Source organism: Hemibagrus wyckioides, linkage group LG06 (assembly GCF_019097595.1).
Source record: "Hemibagrus wyckioides isolate EC202008001 linkage group LG06, SWU_Hwy_1.0, whole genome shotgun sequence".
NCBI classification, from domain to species: Eukaryota; Metazoa; Chordata; class Actinopteri; order Siluriformes; family Bagridae; genus Hemibagrus; species Hemibagrus wyckioides.
In genome coordinates this window covers 8,472,817-8,493,255 of record NC_080715.1, presented here as the reverse complement: position 1 = coordinate 8,493,255, position 20,439 = coordinate 8,472,817, and the positions used below count along the sequence as shown (strand labels likewise).

The 20,439-nt window shown below is 40.8% G+C and overlaps 2 protein-coding genes across 2 annotated transcripts in view; both read left to right on the top strand.

The window, feature by feature from the left end:
- Window positions 1-580: 580 nt before the first annotated feature.
- On the top strand, window positions 581-7,578 carry cxcr2 (chemokine (C-X-C motif) receptor 2). The gene is made up of 4 exons (XM_058391138.1): window positions 581-722; window positions 1,262-1,336; window positions 1,957-2,031; window positions 2,730-7,578. Exons 2-4 carry the CDS (start codon window positions 1,268-1,270, stop codon window positions 3,765-3,767), a joined length of 1,182 nt encoding a protein of 393 aa, XP_058247121.1. The 5' UTR covers window positions 581-722; window positions 1,262-1,267; the 3' UTR covers window positions 3,768-7,578.
- Window positions 7,579-10,075: 2,497 nt separating this feature from the next.
- dnajc10 (DnaJ (Hsp40) homolog, subfamily C, member 10) overlaps window positions 10,076-20,439 on the top strand; it is a 31,988-nt gene continuing 21,624 nt past the window's right edge. The window contains exons 1-6 of the mRNA XM_058393335.1: window positions 10,076-10,214; window positions 11,243-11,514; window positions 14,724-14,889; window positions 15,072-15,122; window positions 17,787-17,869; window positions 18,961-19,092. Coding sequence (XP_058249318.1) covers window positions 11,296-11,514; window positions 14,724-14,889; window positions 15,072-15,122; window positions 17,787-17,869; window positions 18,961-19,092 — 651 coding nt within the window. The 5' untranslated portion in view covers window positions 10,076-10,214; window positions 11,243-11,295. The remainder of the gene's footprint in view (window positions 10,215-11,242; window positions 11,515-14,723; window positions 14,890-15,071; window positions 15,123-17,786; window positions 17,870-18,960; window positions 19,093-20,439) is intronic.

Sequence of the window (20,439 nt, the reverse complement as noted above, 5' to 3'; positions counted from 1 at the left end):
AAGTTGTCCTGTGTACAGCTTCTCTCATTTTATGGATCTCTCCAGCTTCTTCAGACTTCTTGGATGCTTCTCTGATCCTCCTTACTACTGTCACTATATTTTGGTGGACAGCCTGTGATAATGCCATATATTTTTTTAATTATGTTAATAGGGGAGTGTAAAAAGTTTAAAGGCAGACGCTTATACAAGGCGGTGTACATCTTCCTGCAGTGTGCATTATTTTCCATGGCCATGTCTCATTTGAATATCATTTCATATCAGATCATTTTTCCAGCGGTATTTTGTACAGCATGTCCGTTACAATATACAGTATCGGTTTTTCAGACATTGTTCCATTTATTGATTTATTTATTTATTTTAATTATTATTATTATTAACCTGAACACACAGCGCACATGGGCAAGCATGACTTTTTACACAAACACCACAAACCACATATATATTGTCTCCTCTTCGGTTGTGAAACTGCTGATTATATCACTGCATGTGTGCTGATTACACTTCACACACAGGAAGGATCATTTGTTTTTCAGTATGAAGTGTGTGTGTGTGTGTGTGTGTGTGTTTGTCTATTCCACTAGTGGCACCAGTGGAGTCTTTGCACTCATAAGCAGCTGCATGTCTGCTACAACTTAGTGGATTTAACTTATAAATATCTTATTAACTTATAAAAAAAGGAATTATTAGGAAAATTAAAAAAAGGAGAAAAAAGCACCTAAAAGGTAAGAAAACATTTTTAAAAATATTGTTTAAAAAGAAACAGGACTTAGTGAACCATTAAATGCTCGTCTGTTGCGCACCTTATTGGGAATTGTCTACTGGGAACCTTATTTCCCAGATGAAAAAGTTTTTATATAATCGATTTATTCCAAAGTTACACTGCATGGTTGGCTGATTTAAAGTAAAGTAATGGAAGTAATATATTAAATTTTGTCCATAAATAAATTGTTCAATCTTCACACACTGCAGCTGTAGATGTTTAACAAAATTGCGAAAATGTTCATGCTTATATTTACAAATTAGAGTACAAAGTATAACTGTAGTTTCAGCACAGAGTGCCGAATGTTGGTGACGCCTATAGCTACACGCTGCGTCCTAAACCACATTTGCAAGTCTGCGTGACACCACTGAGGACCGAGATACAGTCTGGATAATTTTCAGAAATGTATTTTACGAAATAGACTTTCTTTAGGGGGAAAAAATATGCGTGTATTTCATTTTTCCAAAAACAAACAAAAATAAAATTTGTCTTCTTTTCCAGTCCAACATGTCCAGCAACTGTACAGGATTTGGGCTTTCCTCTTCATATAACGATTCCCTGCAAGACGTTTTGTTGGTACGAAATAACTTTTTTAACCCTTTGCTATTATAAAATGTCTAATTTCTGTGTGTACATCATTGTTCAGAGCACAGCAAAATCTCAGCACATCCTGAAATAAATGGATTTTTGTGCACTAGAACAATCTGGATCCAGCTTGATCCCAATGTCCTCTTCATCTGATAGCCATACTGGCCATATTTTCAAAGAGGTCTTTAAGTAGTTAAAACCTTCTCGGCTACTGAAAACATATGCTGAACATATTCTGTGCAATCCCTCCTCCAGTCCAGAGATATGTATTGTAGGCTGATTGATATCACTACATTATCCTCTGCGCTGTGTACCGAATTGCTTTGGATAGATTTCAGGCTCTCCATGATCCCCTGTAGTATAAGCAGTCCAGAAAACAGAAGTATAGACAGATGGAAGGATGGATTGTTTTGTGTAAAATGTCTATGTTCCCTATATGACTCAGCGTTCACATCTGCAAGTCTGCGTGACACCACTGAGGACCGAGATACAGTCTGGATAATTTTCAGAAATGTATTTTACGAAATAGACTTTCTTTAGGGAAAAAAATATGCGTGTATTTCATTTTTCCAAAAACAAACAAAAATAAAATTTGTCTTCTTTTCCAGTCCAACATGTCCAGCAACTGTACAGGATTTGGGCTTTCCTCTCCAAATAACGATTCCCTGCAAGATGTTTTGTTGGTACGAAATAACTTTTTTAACCATTTGCTATTATATTGTATGAAATGTCTAATTTCTGTGTGTACATCATTGTTCAGAGCACAGCAAAATTGCAGCACATCCTGAAATAAATGGATTTTTGTGCACTAGAACAATCTGGATCCAGCTTGATCCCAATGTCCTCTTCATCTGATAGCCATACTGACCATATTTTCAAAGAAGTCTTTAAGTAGTTAAAACCTTCTCGGCTACTGAAAACATATTCTGAACATATTCTGTGTGTGTGTGTGTGTGTGAACTTTGCATGTTCTCCTTGTGCTTCGGAGGTTTGCTCCAAAAGCAGTCCCTCCTCCAGTCCAGAGATATGTATTGTAGGCTGATTGATATCACTACATTATCCTCTGCGCTGTGTACTGAATTGCTTTGGATAGATTTCAGGCTCTCCATGATCCCCTGTAGTATAAGCAGTCCAGAAAACAGAAGAATAAACAGACAGAAGGATGGATTGTTTTGTGTAAAATGTCTATGTTCCCTATATGACTCAGCGTTCACATCAGCAAGTCTGCGTGACACCACTGAGGACCAAGATACAGTCTGGATAATTTTTAGAAATGTATTTTACGAAATAGACTTTCTTTAGGGAAAAATGCGTGCTTTTCATTTTTCAACTTCTTGAAACTAAGCTTTGTTTTTAAAAAAAATTTTGTCTTCTTTTCCAGCTCAACATTTCAAACATGGTGGAAGATTTTGACTACAACTACATAGAAGGTATAATCTCTCCATGTAACGATTCCCTGAAAGATGTAAACAGCATAGGGATTGTGATCGGCTACATCGTTGTGTTCTTCCTTGGTCTCATGGGGAACACTATGGTGATGTTTGCCGTGTGCACCATGAACAAGCACAGAACATCTACAGACGTCTACCTGATGCACCTGGCCTTTGCTGACCTGCTGTTCGCGCTCACGCTGCCCTTCTGGGCCGTCTACATCAACAAATCCAGTTGGGTTTTCGGCACTTTGCTGTGCAAGTTGATCTCGGGTGTCCAGGAGTTGGCGTTCTACAGCTGCGTCTTCCTGCTGGCATGCATTAGCATCGACCGCTACATGGCCATCGTCAAAGCCACTCAGTTTCTCTCAAAGCAGCAACATGTAGTGAGGTTAGTGTGTCTTGCTGTATGGCTAGGGGCCACTGTGCTGTCCATTCCCATTGTGGTCCAGCGAGAAGCAATGGATATAAATTACACAACGCTTTGCTACGAGAACATAACAGCGGAGAAAATGGACGATTGGCGTGTAGGACTACGAGTCCTCCGTCACGTCTTTGGCTTTTTCTTTCCTTTTACAGTCATGCTGGTCTGCTACGGCTGCACGGTTGGAACCCTGTTTCGCTCACGTAACAGCCAAAAAACCAAAGCAATGAAAGTGATCTTCTGTGTGGTGCTGGCTTTTATCATCTGCTGGCTGCCTAATAACATAACTGAATTTGTGGACACACTGATGCGAGGTGGGCTGATCAGCGACTCCTGCGAAAATAGAGATCATCTTTATGTGGGCATGTATTTCACTCAGGCTTTGGCCTTTATGCACTGTGCCATCAATCCCATCCTCTATGCCTTTGTGGGCAAGAAGTTCAGGAGCCATCTGCTCACTTTGCTATCGAGAAAAGGACTGGTGTCCAGAGAAGTGTTTTTTCGCTACCGAGCTGGCTCAGTCTACAGCACGGCAAGCACCAAACACACTTCTGTCACTCTGTAAAGCTTCTGTTAACATTTATACCTGTTTTTTTACTAGAAGCAGCTTAAAACAATATGAGCTCACCTCAGTCAGGACCTTCCAGGACCTGCAGATCACAGACATCATAAGTTCATATATGAAATTATGGGCATCATACGGAAATAAGAGCAACTATCTGGCTATAAATGGAAAAGTGGACAGGTCTTTGAGTTCATAAATAGTTCAAGTTAAGTTGATAAGTAAGGACATTATTGTTATTCAATCTCTTGTATTTTCAAATAATTTGTCAGCCAGCTACTTAACTTTAGCTACCTTGAGAGGAAGTGAAATAATCTCACTGCTAACACGGCAACTATAACTATAACACCTACAGTTATATTCATAATTTTCTGTAATCTATCCTGCTAATAGTAGTTAGCTTGCTAACATGATTTCTGTGGATTTTTAGGCATAGATTTCCCTAATCTATACTGCTAAAGGTATTTAGCTACACTATATTGGCACATGTTTTGGGACACCCCTCCAAATCATCGAATTCATGGGTTGGGCTCGGCCCCTTAGTTCCAGTGAAAGGAACTCTTAATGCTTCAGCATACCAAGACATTTTGGACAATTTCATGCTCCCAATGTTGTTGGGGATGACCCCTTCCTGTTCCAACATGACTGCACACCAGTGCACAAAGCAAGGTCCATAAAGACCTTGGATGAGTGAGTTTGGTGTGGAGGAACTTGACTGGACTGCACAGAGTCCTGACCTGAACCCGATAGAACACCTTTGGGATGAATTACAGCAGAAACTGTGAGCCGGACCTTCTCGTCCAGCATCAGTGCCTGACCTCACAAATGCACTTCTAGTGGAACGGTCAAAAATGCCCATAAACACACTCCTAAACCTTGTGGAAAGCCTTCCCAGAAGAGTTGAAGCTGTTATAGCTGCAAAGGGTGGGCCAACTCCATATTACATTCATGTGCATGTAAGGGCTGGTGTTCCAAAATGTTTGGCAATATAGTGTATATTCATAATTTGTCCTGATAATAGTTAGCTTGCTAACATGATCAAACTTGAGAGGATTTCTAGGAGGATTTTTTTTTTAGGCATAGATTTCCCTAATCTATATTGCTAATGGTATTTAGCTTTCTATCAGGATCAAACCTGACAAAAATGCTGACAGGATTTTTCAGGCATAAATGATCCTAATCTATACTGCTAACTGGATTTAACTAGCTATCAGGATCAAATAGCATTTTTAAAAATCATTTTCATAATTGTTCATAATCTCTACTGCTAGCTCTAGTTAACTAGTGACAGCAGGTCTGAGAAGATTTTTTAGTCATATTTGTAAATGTTCCTAACATATATGCTAGTGTAGTTGCTTGATATTTTGGATTTTTTATGATAAATGTTGCTTATAATGATATACACAGCTATCAGTAGTTAGCTAGCAAACATGCTCAAACCTGATCTGTCACAAAGGATTTTTAAAGTTATGTACATAGATTTTTCTAATCTGAATGATAACAGTAGTTAGCTAGATAGCTAAAATTTGAGACAGGATTTCTGAATCTTTTAATTTACACAGCGAACAGCAGCTAGCTGTGTGCTAATGTGATCCTGACAGGATTTCTGTGAGGATTTTTCAGTTATATTCATGAATGTTGCTAATCTATACAGCTAATGCTAGTTAGTTAACCAACATTCCAGATTCCAGAAAGATGTTTTTTATTCATATTAACAAATATCCATAATCGATACTGTTAATAGTAGCTAGCTAGTTACCATGAACAGACCTGACAGAATTTCTAAGAGTATATTTTAAGTCATACTGAAATATGTTTTTCATCCATCTAGCTAACAATAGCAAGCGAGCTAGCACAAACAAACGAGTATTTTTAAGTCATTTTGAAATATGTTTTTCCATCTATCTAGCTAAAAATAGCAAGCTAGCTAGCATGAACAAAACTTACAGGATTTCTAAGAGTATTTTTAAGTCATATTAAAATATTTTTTCCACTTATCTAGCTAGCTAGGGCATTATTGTAGCGAGCTAGCCAGCTACCATGAACAAGCTGACTGGATTTCGAGTCTTTTTGAGCCATGAAAATAAACTATTTCCATCTATATCGCATCTAGCTAGCTAACGTTTTGAGCCAGATTCATAAATGTTCATATTTAGATGTGTTCAGCGCCTTTGCCGATGACTCAAACCCATGGGTTAGGGTAATTAGTTAACTAAGTGATCTTATCTCACTGATTTAAGGATAAAGACTTCTTCTGAGTTTACTCAGAAAATATTTAAATATATAATTCCATATATGAACTGAAAGACTTGCTGGTCTGCAGACCGATCTTTCTAGCTCAGCTTGATTTCTAAACATATCTTGATTTATTTTTTAAACCCTATTTGTGACGCCTAACCAAAAGGGTGATGATAGTGGAGGTGCGCCATGTTTTTAGATTAATTTTACAATCCCAGGTACAATACCTGTCATCAGAAGGACTCATGAGGAAGGACTTATCAGCATCGCTTGTATTAAAGAGATGGAAAAAACGATTTTACACACCAGTGGTTCAATTAGAAAGACTGGAGTACTGTGTATCGTTGATAAAGAGACAAAAAGAGGAACTGAAAAAAATTTTTTTGCAAAAATACCTTTAGGGTGAAAAAAAAAGAAAGAAGCATTTTATATTTTCAAATGTTTTTTGTCTTTCTTTTTTTCTTCCTTCCTTATCGACAAAATAAACAACATAAATTGATTAAATCTCTCCTTTTCACTTTTTGTTGTTTTCTTTTACTTTACCTACACCCAAGGGACGGTGTGAAAGATCCATAAAAATAATCTCACTCTGCAGATGGACGTTCTGTAGTAACACCTGGGAATGTTTTAAATAGACCTACTTGAAACATGAGGTATGATTTCTCAACATTACTGTTAACCTAAGAGTGGCAATGCCTCATATATTCGATGCGTTATAAGAACAAATAACATTAAAATTACACATAAAAAATAAACACTTTTCCTCCTCAAGCCGAGAAGTGTTTTCTTTCTTTATCTGTTTATACCACATAATCCATAAATGAGTCAAGCAAGACAGGTGCAGGAGGAACTTTTCAAAACTGATAACAATCTGCAGAATTTGTCATTTAAGCTTCACTGATAAGGGATTTCTTTGCAAAGGTTCTCTTTTGCAGCATCTTATCTTATCTCACTGATTTAAGAATAAAGACTTCTTTTGAGTTTTGTAAGTTTACTCAGAAAATATTTAAATATATAATTCCATATATGAACTGAAAGACTTGCTGGTCTGCAGACCGATCTTTCTAGCTCAGCTTGAGTCCTAAACATTATCTTGATTTATTTTTTACACCCTATTTGTGACGCCTAACCAAAAGGGTGATGATAGTGGAGGTGCGCCATGTTTTTAGATTAATTTTACAATCATCAGAAAGACTTATGAGGAAGGACTTTGCTTGTATTAAAGGAGATGGAGACAAACATTTTACACACCAACGGTTTCATGTTTTCTCGTCACGCCAGCAGCAAATATAAAATATAATCAGTCTTTATTTCCTTCTGTGATTTTTTTTGCTTTTTTCCCCCTGATATTAGTGAGACACTGTTGTGTTACAGAGAAACCTCGTTTCCTCCGTCCTTTTCCGTGATGAAAAAATAACTGAGAAGCAAAATGAAAAACAAACCTTACGAGAAAATAATAAAAAAAAGAAAAGAAAAGAAAACTCACACAAATGATTTCGTGTTTATGTGGAACAGCTGCCATACCTGTATCAGTTGATTATATTATAGAAATGATAATGTATTGGAAGTAGTGTGTTAATATACATGTCGTCTATTGTAAATGTCATTATAGAGGATGAATAAACACCTTCAGATTTATGTACTTTTGTGAGATTTTATTTGGTACCCCAGGTGGTTAGAGGAACTGTAGGGATATGACCGCAAGGAGAGAATTGAGTATAGCGGCTTCCCCCGCCTCCTCTCTGTCTGCATTTCCCAACATTTCACATGTTGCTATTGTCAATGCATTCTATCAGTAAGTTTTCCAACGTGGGCGAGTCTTACATTTTCTTGGTAGACGACAAGAAGCTAATTTTTTTCTGGTCTTATTGACTGGACTGAAAAATGAATCTGTTTATAGCTGCAATAAGCAGGAGCTAACATGTCTCAGCAACATTCAAGAAAACTATAAATGATTAAACAAGCATAAAAAATGTCCTTCATTTATAAATCTTAATCTGTAATTGTTGGGAAAATTGCTGTGGTGTAAGAGGAATAGGACAGAACAGGAGCTTGTTTTAGGGGATATTCCACAACATTTAATGCAAATAAAAAAATAGATGTGTCTTGTTTTTGTGGTATAATATATAATTTTGTGCTCATTAGGTGTTACTGGATAATGATCAACTTGTAGGTAGTTATAGTTATGTTTGTAAGTACTTTGCAAAGCATCTCCTCATCGTGGATTATTTTCCTATAACAGCAAATATCCAAATGATTTATTTCTAAAATAATACATTCTATGGGCAAAAGTATGTGAACATCTGACCACCATACTCATAAGAGTTATATAAATGTCAAATTCAAGATGTAGTCCCTATTTGCTGTTATAATAATCTCCACTCTCTCTTCTGGGAAGGTTTTCCACTAGATGTTGGAGCGAGGCTGTGGAGATTCAGCTACAAGAGTGTTAGTGAGATCAGACACCGATGTTAGGATGGTGAGGAGGTCTGGGGTTCAGTCGGTGTTCCAGTTTCATCCTAAAGGTGTTCAGAGGGGTTGATTCAGAGTCAGGGCTCTGTACAGGACACTCTAGTCAAGCCTTAACCTCCACATTATGTCTTCCTGTCTTCATGGAGCTGGAACAGTGTTTGAGCCTCTTGAGTTCCAGTGAAGGGAAAATGTAATGTTTCAGCATACAGAGACATTCTACTTCTAGTTTTGAGGCAACAGTTTAAGGAAGAACCAAATATGCCGATACATGCTGAATGCCCTCTCTCTCTCTCTCCAGAAATGTAAATGCTCTAATATGTGTACATGTTTGCAAACATCCTTTCCTTTGCACAACGGTGCACACAGACTGTCTGTCTTGCACTGTCTAGCACTAGGTTGGCCACTATGCACTTTGTGTGGCTAAGTTAGCTTACTTTGTTATTTTATGTAGCTCTGTGTTGTTTTATGTAGCACCATGGTCCTGAAGCAATGTTTTTTCATTTCACTGTGTACTTAATCAGCTACACTATATTGCCAAAGGTTTTGGGACACTCCTCCAAATCACTGAATTCAGGTGTTGCTTTTCAGGGGTTGAGTTTGGCCCCTTAGTTCCAGTGAAAGGAACTCTTAACGCTTCAGTGTACCAAGACATTTTGGACAATTTCATGCTCCAAACTTTGACTGCACACCAGTGCACAAAGCAAGGTCCATAAATACATGGATGAGCAAATTTGGTGTGGATGAACTTGACTGGCCTGCACAGAGTCCTGACCTCAACCTGATAGAACACCTTTGGGATAAATTAGAGCAGAGACTGAGAGTCAGACCAAAACTAGGACGTCTGACTTTACATGCACATGAATGTAATATTGAGTTGTCCTGCCCTTTGCAGCAATAACAGCTTCAACTCTTCTGGGAAGGCTTTCCAAAAGGTTTAGGAGTGTGTTTATGGGACCGTTCCTCTAGAAGAAGCGCATTTGTGAGGTCAGGCACTGATGTTGGATGAGAAGGCCTGGCTCACAGTCTCCGCTCTAATTCATCCCAAAGGTGTTCTATGGGGTTGAGGTCAGGCCGGTCAAGTTCCTCCACACCAAAATCACTCATCCATGTCTTTATGGACCTTGCTTTGGTCACTGGTGTGCAGTCATGTTGGAACAGGAACATCCCCAAACTGTTCCCACAAAGTTGGGAGCATGAAATTGTCTAAAATGTCTTGGTATGAAGCTGAAGCATTAAGAGTTCCTTTCACTGGAACCAAGGGGCCAAAAACAACACCTGAATTCAATGATTTGTCGGGATGTCCCAAAACCTTTGCCAATGTAGTGTGCATATAAATATATGGTTGTGAAATGACAATGAAAGCTTCTTGACTTGACTTAATATAGATGTGATGTGATGGTCTGGTGTCCACATACTTTTGGTACACACATTGTACACAGGATTTAACTGCTTATGTTGGTTCAATGTATACATTTTAATAGCTGGCATGTAAAAAAACAAAAAAATAAAAGACACGATATGACTGATATAATGATATAAAAATAGCACATTCCATTAGACAAGCGAAAGTTGCGTCACTGCGTCACAACGCGTCCGACGCACGCGCATGCGCGTATAGTGGAAGAGGATACCGGCATCATCAGCTGTAGGTCCTGCGGTGTGTGTGGAGTGTGTATTAGATACACCGTGAGAAGTTGCTGAGAATTCCCACAGCTTTATCACGGAATTTTGTAATTAAAGGTAATTAGCTCTCTTTCCCTAATTTCTATTCATTTGCTTGAATGTGATTCTGTCTGTATTACAGCTACAGCCCATCATATCACCATGGCAACAACTTCTTAATTAAAATCACATGAAATCGCTTTCGATGCCGAACAAAATATCGTGAAATATATATTTTGTTGGTAATATTATAAACACACATTAAACAGGAATAATACCTACAAAGCCTTCTTTGTCTGTTTAACACACATATCGACTTCACGTTTAGTTAGCGCAACTTTTTCCAGCTAGCTCGCGTTGTAGCTCTAGTTATGATGTGTTTCCATCGTAAATAAATAACAGATACTGATATTATCCGCGTCCACGTGAGTCACGGACCATTAGTTAAAACGTGCTTTGTCTATTTAAACGAACTCTAGCTAGCATAACATGTAAAGCTATTCGTTTACACCTCTCAAATTAACTAGCTTAGCTCAGCTCGGTTTCTGCACCCGTTTTCTGATCTGCCCCCCGCCCTTCTTCTTTGTGATTGGCTACTAGTAGTTCGCGTCCGTCTCTGATTGGCTAAAGCGCGCTTGAGTGCAAACTTATAGCCAATCGTAGTGAACGAGGCGCAATACAGGTAGGAAGTATAAAACCGAAGACTAGGTATCAGTTTACGGTAAGTGGTAATATTTTGTGTTTTGTTTTTACTTTTCTATTTTAAAAAACAGATTAAAGAGAGAGAGAGAGAGATCTAAACAACTGCTTTGTGTGAAATGTGTGTGTTATAATGAAGAATAGAACACACACACACCACACGTGTAGTCTAGGTCAATTTAGTAGTTAATAAGGTTGTTATAAATGTGTTATACATCTAGCTGTTCTTAGTATTTGGCACCTGGATCCCTCAGTTCCTGCTGCCTCCAGGATTCGGTCTGCTATCAGATTTTACTGCAGCTCCACCCTGTGTAAACATGTACGGCTGAGTGTTTTATGTCTCCATGGGAAATCACAAGAAGGATGCAGATGCTTCTGTAACGTTTATGTCACCTCTGTGCACGCAGGATTCCTTACAGGAGATGAAAGCAGTCCACTAAGCTTGAGATTCCTTGCAGCAATGAGACGCCAGAGATCGTCTTCACCCGTGTTCCAGGGCGGTTTGATGCCCTCCATGAAAACTCTGCTCTTCCTGTTCATCCTGACATGGCTCGTGGTGACGATTCACTCAGACGAAGATTACTATAAGCTGCTGGGGATTTCTAGAGAAGCCAGCACACGGGAGATTCGACAGGCCTTCAAGAAGCTTGCACTGACCATGCACCCGGACAAGAACCCGGTGAGTTTCCTTACTGGGGATGAGTGAGTAGTGTGATGAGTAGCAGCACGGCCTTCATGGTTTGATTCTGAGCTCTCATAACTACCTGTGTGTATGTGTGTGTGTGTGTGTGTGTGTGTGTGTGTTGTTTCACATGCTCTACATATATGATTGTGTGTGGGGCCTTACACCTGCTCTGCATATATATTTTCACTTGCTCTAGGTATATGCTCTGCCTGTGTGTGTGTGTGTGTGTAGCCTTTCATATGTTCTGCATATGTGTGTGACATTTCATGTGCTCTACCTGTGTTTGTGTTTTTGTGTGTGTGGCCTTTCATATGCTTTACGTATGTGTGTAACCTTTTACATGCTCTACCTTTGTGTGTGGTCTCTTATAATGCTCTACATATGTGTGTAACATTTCCCATGCTCTACTACCTGTGTGTGTGTGTGTATCTGGGGCCTTTCAACTGCTCTATGTATGTATTTTTGTGTGTGGCGTTTCACATGCTTAACCTGTGTGTGTGAGAGAGACCTTTCATATGCTCTACATGTGTGTAATATTCACATGCTCTACCTTTGTGTGTGTGTGTGTATGTGTGTGTGTGTGTGTGTGTATGTATATCTGGGGCCTTTCACCTGCTCTACGTATATATATTTTTGTGTGTGTTTGGCCTTTCATATGCTCTACATGTGTGTGTAGCATTTCACATGCTCTATCTGTGTGTGTGTGTGTGTGTGTGTGTGAGACCTTTCATATGCTCTACATGTGTGTGTAGCATTTCACATGCTCTATCTCTGTGTGTGTGTGTGTGTGTGTGTGTGAGAGACCTTTCATATGCTCTACATGTGTGTGTAGCATTTCACATGCTCTATCTGTGTGTGTGTGTGTGTGTGTGTGTGTGTGAGACCTTTCATATGCTCTACATGTGTGTGTAGCATTTCACATGCTCTATCTCTGTGTGTGTGTGTGTGTGTGTGTGAGACCTTTCATATGCTCTACATGTGTGTGTAGCATTTCACATGCTCTATCTGTGTGTGTGTGTGTGTGAGACCTTTCATATGCTCTACATGTGTGTGTAGCATTTCACATGCTCTATCTGTGTGTGTGTGAGACCTTTCATATGCTCTACATGTGTGTGTAGCATTTCACATGCTCTATCTGTGTGTGTGTGTGTGTGTGTGTGTGTGTGTGTGAGACCTTTCATATGCTCTACATATGTGTGTAACATTCACATGCTCTACCTTTGTCTGTGTGTGTGTGTATGTATATCTGGGGCCTTTCACCTGCTCTACGTATATATATTTTTGTGTGTGTGTGTGGCCTTTCATATGCTCTACATGTGTGTGTAGCATTTCACGTGCTCTATCTGTGTGTGTGTGTGTTTGTGTGTGGCTTTTCACATGCTCTACCTGTGTGTGCACATGCGTGTGTACATGTATGCGTGCGTGTGTACAAGCATGCTTCCAGGAGGATGGGTCACACTAATAAATTTCCTCACGGTGTGTGTGAAGGTTTTTGTCTGCGGGCGCGAGTGAGAGGGCGTGTGAGTGAGTGAGGGCGTGTGAGTGAGTGAGGGCATGTGTGTGAGGGCGTGTGAGTGAGTGAGTGACTGAGGGCGAGTGTGTGACTGAGGGCGAGTGTGTGACTGAGGGCGAGTGTGTGTGTGAGGGCGTGTGAGTGAGTGAGGGCGTGTGAGAGGGCGCGAGTGTGAGAGGGTGAATGAGTGAGGGCGAGTGTGTGTGAGAGGGCGAGTGAGTGAGGGCGAGTGAGTGAGGGCGAGTGAGTGAGGGCGAGTGAGTGAGGGCGAGTGAGGGTGAGCGAGTGAGGGCATGTGTGTGAGGGCGAGTGTGTGTGTGAGGGCGTGTGAGAGGGCGCGAGTGTGAGAGGGGGTATGAGTGAGGGTGTGTGAGAGGGTGAATGAGTGAGGGCGAGTGTGAGAGGGTGAATGAGTGAGGGCGTGTGAGAGGGCGAGTGTGAGAGGGCGAGTGTGAGAGGGCGAGTGTGAGAGGGCGAGTGTGAGAGGGCGAGTGTGAGAGGGCGTATGAGTGAGGGCGAGTGTGAGAGGGCGAGTGTGAGAGGGCGAGTGTGAGAGGGCGAGTGTGAGAGGGCGAGTGTGAGAGGGCGAGTGTGAGAGGGCGTATGAGTGAAGGCGAGTGTGAGAGGGCGAGTGTGAGAGGGCGTGAGTGAGGGTATGGAGAACTATGACAGACCTAAGTTCCACCCAGGGTGTATTCCCAACCTGCCTCTTTCCCAGTGTGTTTTTTTTTTGTTTACCTTTATTTGAGCTTCATATTGGGGGAAAACCTGTGGAAGCCTCCATGTGAATTCAATTCTCAAATCAGCTTTACAGAAGTATAGAAACATTTAAAAAAACATATAAATTTAAAGTTAAGATACTATTTATCCCTAATGAGCAGGAAAAACTCCCTGAGATGATATGAGGAAGAAACCTTGATGGGAACCAGGCTCAGAAGGAAACCTTGGGTGACACCGGACAGTAAATAATGTAAATATTGATAATGTACTTTCTTCAAAAGCAACCAAGAGCTCTTGAGGAACTAATAAGTCAGTGGAGCTTATCAGTTCATTATTGACTAATTACTTCCTGTAGATTGTTGACTGATGCAGAGGCGTTAAGAGACAGAGATAGTCTACAAGTGATTCTATCCACAGCAGTCCCTTGAGTCACAGGCTGTCAATGCAGATCTACCCACAGCAGCAGTGAGCACCACCATGCCATATCTGTCGTTTGTTAGCAACACTAAATGACAATCACAACAGTCAAATGTGATAAGTGATGCACGTTATCTTCCTCAGAACAGTGAAGTGTAGAGTCAGTGATCTAGATTTAACATGCAAATACACATTCAATGAGCACAAGCTCACCAACACCACTGTAGTGAAAGCAGCCATATCCTCCCTGCCTCAGTTTCAGTGCCATTGTGTTTGTACCATGCCGACAAAGCATGAACTGCACAAAGGAAATCTGAGATGCATAAGGTGCCCAAAAGTTTCCAAAATAAAGCTGTTTGGCATCTCGAAATGTGTACCATCAAAATGTTCTGTGATTTTTCTTTCTCAAAATCATTTATTCATTGGAACGGTCACCTGAACACACCTGTCTGATAATACTCCTCATACGCTTATAATGATTTTTCTTTTATATCTGAATGTAAGTGATGCTCCACACCAAAAAACCCAACACCTTTTTCTAATGTGCCCATAGAACGACGAATCGGCCCACGAAAAGTTCCTGAAGATCAACCGCGCGTACGAGGTATTGAAAGACGAAGACTTGAGGAAGAAATACGATAAGTATGGAGAGAAGGGATTGCAAGACGAGCAACAGGGAGGCAGATACGAAAGCTGGAACTACTACAGATACGATTTTGGTGAGTTCACAGGCCAAATCTTTCGGTTTCCTATCCACTGTTTCAGATCTACTGATAAGACAGGTTGCTACTCAGTATGGGACAGACTGTTCCTGTTTGAAACTTTCGTACCGGAGATACGGTACTAAAAGCATATGATTCAGTACAGCTGCTTTTCTGATTGAGTGATTTGTGTATTTCAGGCATTTATGACGATGATCCAGAAGTCATTACTCTGGACAGAGGAGATTTTGGTAAGTCTATCTGTCTCTGTTTCCCTCTCTGCTATCTCCTCCCTTGTCTAGATCTTGTCTGTCTCTTGGATTTCTCCATTTTTTTTCCCTCCTTGCCAGCTCTTCTGTATTACATGATCACAGCAAACGTGTGCTTTCACTGAGATTTGCAGCTGCTGCTCATGCCGTGGAGGAAAGCTCTTCCTGCCCTTTATATTTTTGGACGTCTTTATTTTTATTGCACAAGTTCAATGAAATCTGCAGGCAATTCCACAACACACTGCACATATTTTTTAAAATAAATATATTAATATTTGGCAGTGTTTAAAGCTGATATGGTTTTGGCCTAAAAACTGTTTGATCTTTTATCGTTTCGTTCGGGTTTTCAGTGTCCTATATCGTCTACCCGAGGGTAACGGTTCAAAAGAGAAAAAATTCCCCCGTGAGTTGGGTACCTGAGAATTTTCTGAGCTTTCGTGAGGCAGCATGAACTGTATAGATCTTCCTAAAAGTGAAGGGGCAGCCGATAACCTTCAGGGCTGTGATGATGACCCTCTGAAATGTCTTCCTTTCTGCATCTGTGCAGATGGAGAACCACACACCAATGCAGTAGGTCAAAGTACTCTCTATTGAGCAGCGGTAGAAAGACACCAATAGTTTTCATGTGAGCTGGTTATTCATGAGTATTCTGAGTATTAAGAGCCTTCTTGATGATTGTAGTTGTATTAACTCATGCCCAGAAACTGAAAGTCTGAGACCGTCACCACACAGTCCCCACTGATGAAAAGGGGTTTTCTGTACACCATGCAGACAGCTGTTCCACCTCATCTCAGTAAGCAGAGAGACCCCAGCAACCACCCACCTGCCCCGAGGACGACATTTCTCGCATTTGACATAAGTCTCAGATGAGTCTCACTACAGTGGTATCGTCAGCAATCTTGATTCAAGCTTGACCCTGAGGGGAGCCGGGACTGAGTCTGAGAGCTGAGGAGATATAGAAGCCTTAAATTACCCTCTGGGAGTGAATACTTAAGAAGTCCATGACCCTGAGGCAGATGGAGTGAGATATTCCAAGTTCCATCAATTTATACACTAGTCTTTTGAGGAGGATGGTGTTAAGCTGAGCTGAAGTCATATAACCACCGAGTGTAGCGTCCCTGCTGCTCCAGGTGGGACAGAGCAATATGAAGAGCTATTGCTGTGGTTTCCTTTGTGGACCTATTGGCTCTATAAGCAAACTGGTTTGGGTCAAGGCTTGGTGGAATATTTGAGATGATATTGGACCGAACAGATCACTTCATAATGACTGGTGTTTGTGCTACTGGAGGGTAATCATTGAGGCTTCTGATTGTGGTCTTCTTTGGGAGTGGACAGGGACTGGTTCTTAGTGGTCTTGATGAAAACGACAGGCAGCTGATCTCTGCGTTCCCTCTGCATCTGTCCAGAGATGCACATAGATTTCCTCGGGTTCACTGTCCTCTATGTGTTCCTCACATGTGGCTGCTGTGGGCTAGTGGATGTAGTGTGGCTTCCTCCAGTGAAAACACCTCGAATTGGGTAAAGAAGTGGTTTATTTCTGCCAGCAACACGTCACCATCATTAGCTGAGAAGTTGCAGGGTCTGTATTCAGTGATGTGCTGGACCCCCTGCCACACCTCCCTGCAATTATTGTTTTGAAGGCCATCCTCAATCTTTCTCCTGTATGCAGCTTTGGCTTCTCTGATTCATCTCTTCAGGTTAGCTCTGGCAGCACTATACAGCACCCCATCACCACACCAGAACACAGCTTTCCTCAGGACTTTTTGTTGGGATAGACCGGGGTGCATTTCTCCACTGTGACCTAATGTAGCCTTGTTGTTGACTCAAAGCAGTCCTGCAGCTGATGAGAGGCACCTTCAGGCCAGGTTTTAACAGTCCTTGAAGTGATGGGAACACACTTCCTTCATGATGCTTACAGATGTCATCCAGATGCCTCTGATTGGCTACAACTCTGTGATTGACAGGGGATTGAGCAATGATTTCACTCCCCTTTTTGTTCTTGGCCAAGTGTCATCTAGAGTCAAGATGATAAAGCGAATGTTTTTCTGTTACCCCGTTTGTTTGTGTCTGTCTGTGCATCCATCTCTCTATCTGATAGCGATAAGTAGACGGGGCCTTGCAATGCTTTTAGCATTTTCCGGAAACTGACATTTATGTGGTTTTCAGAAATTATAGTGATAAAAAGTCTGAGTGTTAAGTTGCTCCAGATAAACCACCCACAACACGTTGGTTATCATCTCATTTAGTAAAGTGTGGCTATAAATAACAAAAATTATTGTACTCCATAGGTTCTGTTTAACTACTCAGCAAAATTTCAAAGCCCCGACACTCAACCAAGCTAGCTTATGGTCCATGAAGTAAGGTAGTGTTAAAAATCTTTAGGTATGCAAAATGAAGCAGTTATGCAACTGGACAGAAAACAAGGTGTCATCAGTCCCGTGATTCTCTGCTGAAAGCCTCAATACAGAACTTCAGTGGGATTTTGTTTGCAAATGTACCCTCACTACTATCAGTCTCTTTCCTTATATATCAGACTGTATATCCATCTCTCTGTCCATATGTCTATTAACGTCTGAACAGAAGCACTGACATTTCCTCAATTGTCCATGTGTGTGAGACTATATTTTGTTATGTTATTCTTCACAGACGCAGCAGTGGACTCCGGCGAGGTTTGGTTTGTGAATTTCTACTATCCCCGATGTTCCCACTGTCACGAATTGGCTCCAACGGTGAGGCCCGCCTGCTTTAATACTAATACTACTCCTTGAAATAGTAATACTAATAATATAATAACTCTCAGCACACAGACTATTTTTTATAGCATACACTGATCAGGCATAACATTCTGGCAGTTGAAGTGAATAAGACTGATGATCTCCTCATCATGGCACCTGTTAGTGGGTGGGATATATTAGGCAGCAAGTGAACATTTTGTCCTCAAAGTTGATGTGTTAGAAGCAGGAAAAATGGGCAAGCGTAAGGATTTGAGCGAGTTTGACCAAAAGGGCCAAATTGTGATGGCTAGACGACTGGATCAGAGCATCTCCAAAACTGCAGCTCTTGTGGGGTGTTCCTGGTCTGCAGTGGTCAGTATCTATCAAAAGTGGTCCAAGGAAGGAACAGTGGTGAACCGGTGACAGGGTCATGGGCGGCCAAGGCTCATTGATGCACGTGGGGAGAGAAGGCTGGCCCGTGTGATCCGATCCAACAGACGAGCTACTGTTGCTCAAATTGCTGAAGAAGTTAATGCTGGTTCTGATAGAATACACAGTGTATGACGGGTCAGGGCTATTTTGTTAGCAAAAGGGGAACCAACACAATATTAGGCAGGTGGTCATAATGCTATTCCTGGTCGGTGTAGTTGAAATATTATCATAATATTTGCAGCAGCAGCTACCATGGTGCTATAAATACCAGCTTGCTCACACTTTTGTATCAGTGAAAAAATGTCACCGCGAATCTAATTTAGCAGCAATCTAATTTAGCAGTGTAACACAATGACACTATAGATAGATAGATAGATAGATAGATAGATAGATAGATAGATAGATAGATAGATAGATAGATACTTTATTCATCTCAAGGGGAAATTCACACCTATAAAGCTTTTCACTCTGCTGCCTGTAGCGAAGCATCGACCAACACAATATTGGTCATAATGTTATGCCTGATCGGTGTATAAAAAAAACAACAGGAAAGACAATTACAATAAATCCCTAAGTGTGTGATCTTTGTTATGTTTTGTTGACTTATCCATGCTGTGTATAATTCTGTGTTTAAACTCTTTCTCCTGATCGACATGCACTGTTGAACTGGTCAGTGGCGGGAGTTTGCAAAAGAGATGGATGGCGTGATCCGGATCGGTGCCGTAAACTGCGGAGACAACACCAGGCTGTGTCGCAGTAAAGGCATCAGCAGCTACCCGAGCCTGTTCGTCTTCAGAGCCGGCATGGTAAGGAAACACACACACACACACACACACACACACACACACACACAGGTTCACAGTGCCCCTTTCCTCAAAACCCATTCACCGTGCAAGGAATGAAAAACATGTAAAATTTGTAAAATAATAATCTGTCCTGAAGTGGATTATTTTTGTATAATTACATTTCATTTTCTGGAGCGTTTTTCTGTTTGCTAACGATTGCAATGTTTACTTTATTAAAGAGCAACACATGGCACATTATACTGTATATGTTCATGTAATGCAGAGACATGTTAGTTCCTGTTCTCTCTCTGTACCTCACCAGCATTTCCTTTTCTTCACCACATCACCTCTTTTATCAGTCTTACATTAAATGTTACTATAGAAACAAGCACATAACGTGAATTAATACAACCCCGTCCTTCACATTAGGGCTAGAACTGCTGCAGAAATAATGCACATCTAATGTCATACGACATTTTAGTGTAGCAAGCAATTTAAAGTTGAATATTTATTTTCCTATGCAGTAGATTCTAAAGTGTTTTATTCCTCATATACCACCGCGGTTTGTCAGTGCTAGCAGTTTTTTAATTAAACATGACACATCGTAGTCGTTAGTCATTCAGTTGTATTCAGTATCGACAGAACGTGCTTGAGGCAGGTTAGTTTTTCTCATCACAGATGTTATTACACCAGTTATAAATAGTGGCTTCCTGACCAACCTTTCTTTTGTTCTTTCTGAAGAATTTTATTTAGACATGAAACAAGTTCGTCAGGTTACCGAGAAACCACAAAGCCCCTCATCCTGAACAATTTCCTGTATCGGAAAACCTAGAGTTATAGCTTTAGCTTTGGGCTGATACAAAGCTTTGACATCTGACAAAAAACTGTTCTGTCCCTTGCAAAATTGCCTCCGAACAAATGTTCTGTAAATGTTGAGATTAAGGTGATGGCTCATCATGCAAAACACCATGTTCTGTGAAAACCACAGTAACACCTTTATACAAGCTTTGAAGCATGGTGGTGGAGAGGTGATGATTTTGCGCTTGTTTTGCAGTGCTACAGGGACTAGGAAATGTTCTGCTCTGTTTCTTGAAGTCATTTGTTTGCTTCTTGAAGTTGGTGAGGACCTCACGAACGTTATTTGGGCCCTGATAAATAGAACCATAGAAGTGAAGGAGTACTTTCTTTTTCCTGTGACTGTATGTGGTTTATTTGCACAGTATGGGATCTTCACTTCCAATAAGCCAATTATCTGCTGAATAGATTACAAAAGTACGGCGTCTCTCACGTCACTCAGTGAGCTTGTAACAGGACACTAATATATGCACTCTCTTTAGCCCTTGTCCGAGTCCGTCACTGCATTTCCGT

What these genes read in the sequence shown, in the direction of transcription:
- cxcr2 (XM_058391138.1), top strand. Translation starts at nt 1,268, where the DNA reads ATGTCCAGCAACTGTACAGGATTTGGGCTTTCCTCTTCATATAACGAT. An exon ending in CCCTGCAAGACGTTTTGTTG is followed by an intron (nt 1,337 to 1,956) that starts GTACGAAATAAC and finishes CTTCTTTTCCAG; the next exon opens with TCCAACATGTCCAGCAACTG. An exon ending in CCCTGCAAGATGTTTTGTTG is followed by an intron (nt 2,032 to 2,729) that starts GTACGAAATAAC and finishes CTTCTTTTCCAG; the next exon opens with CTCAACATTTCAAACATGGT.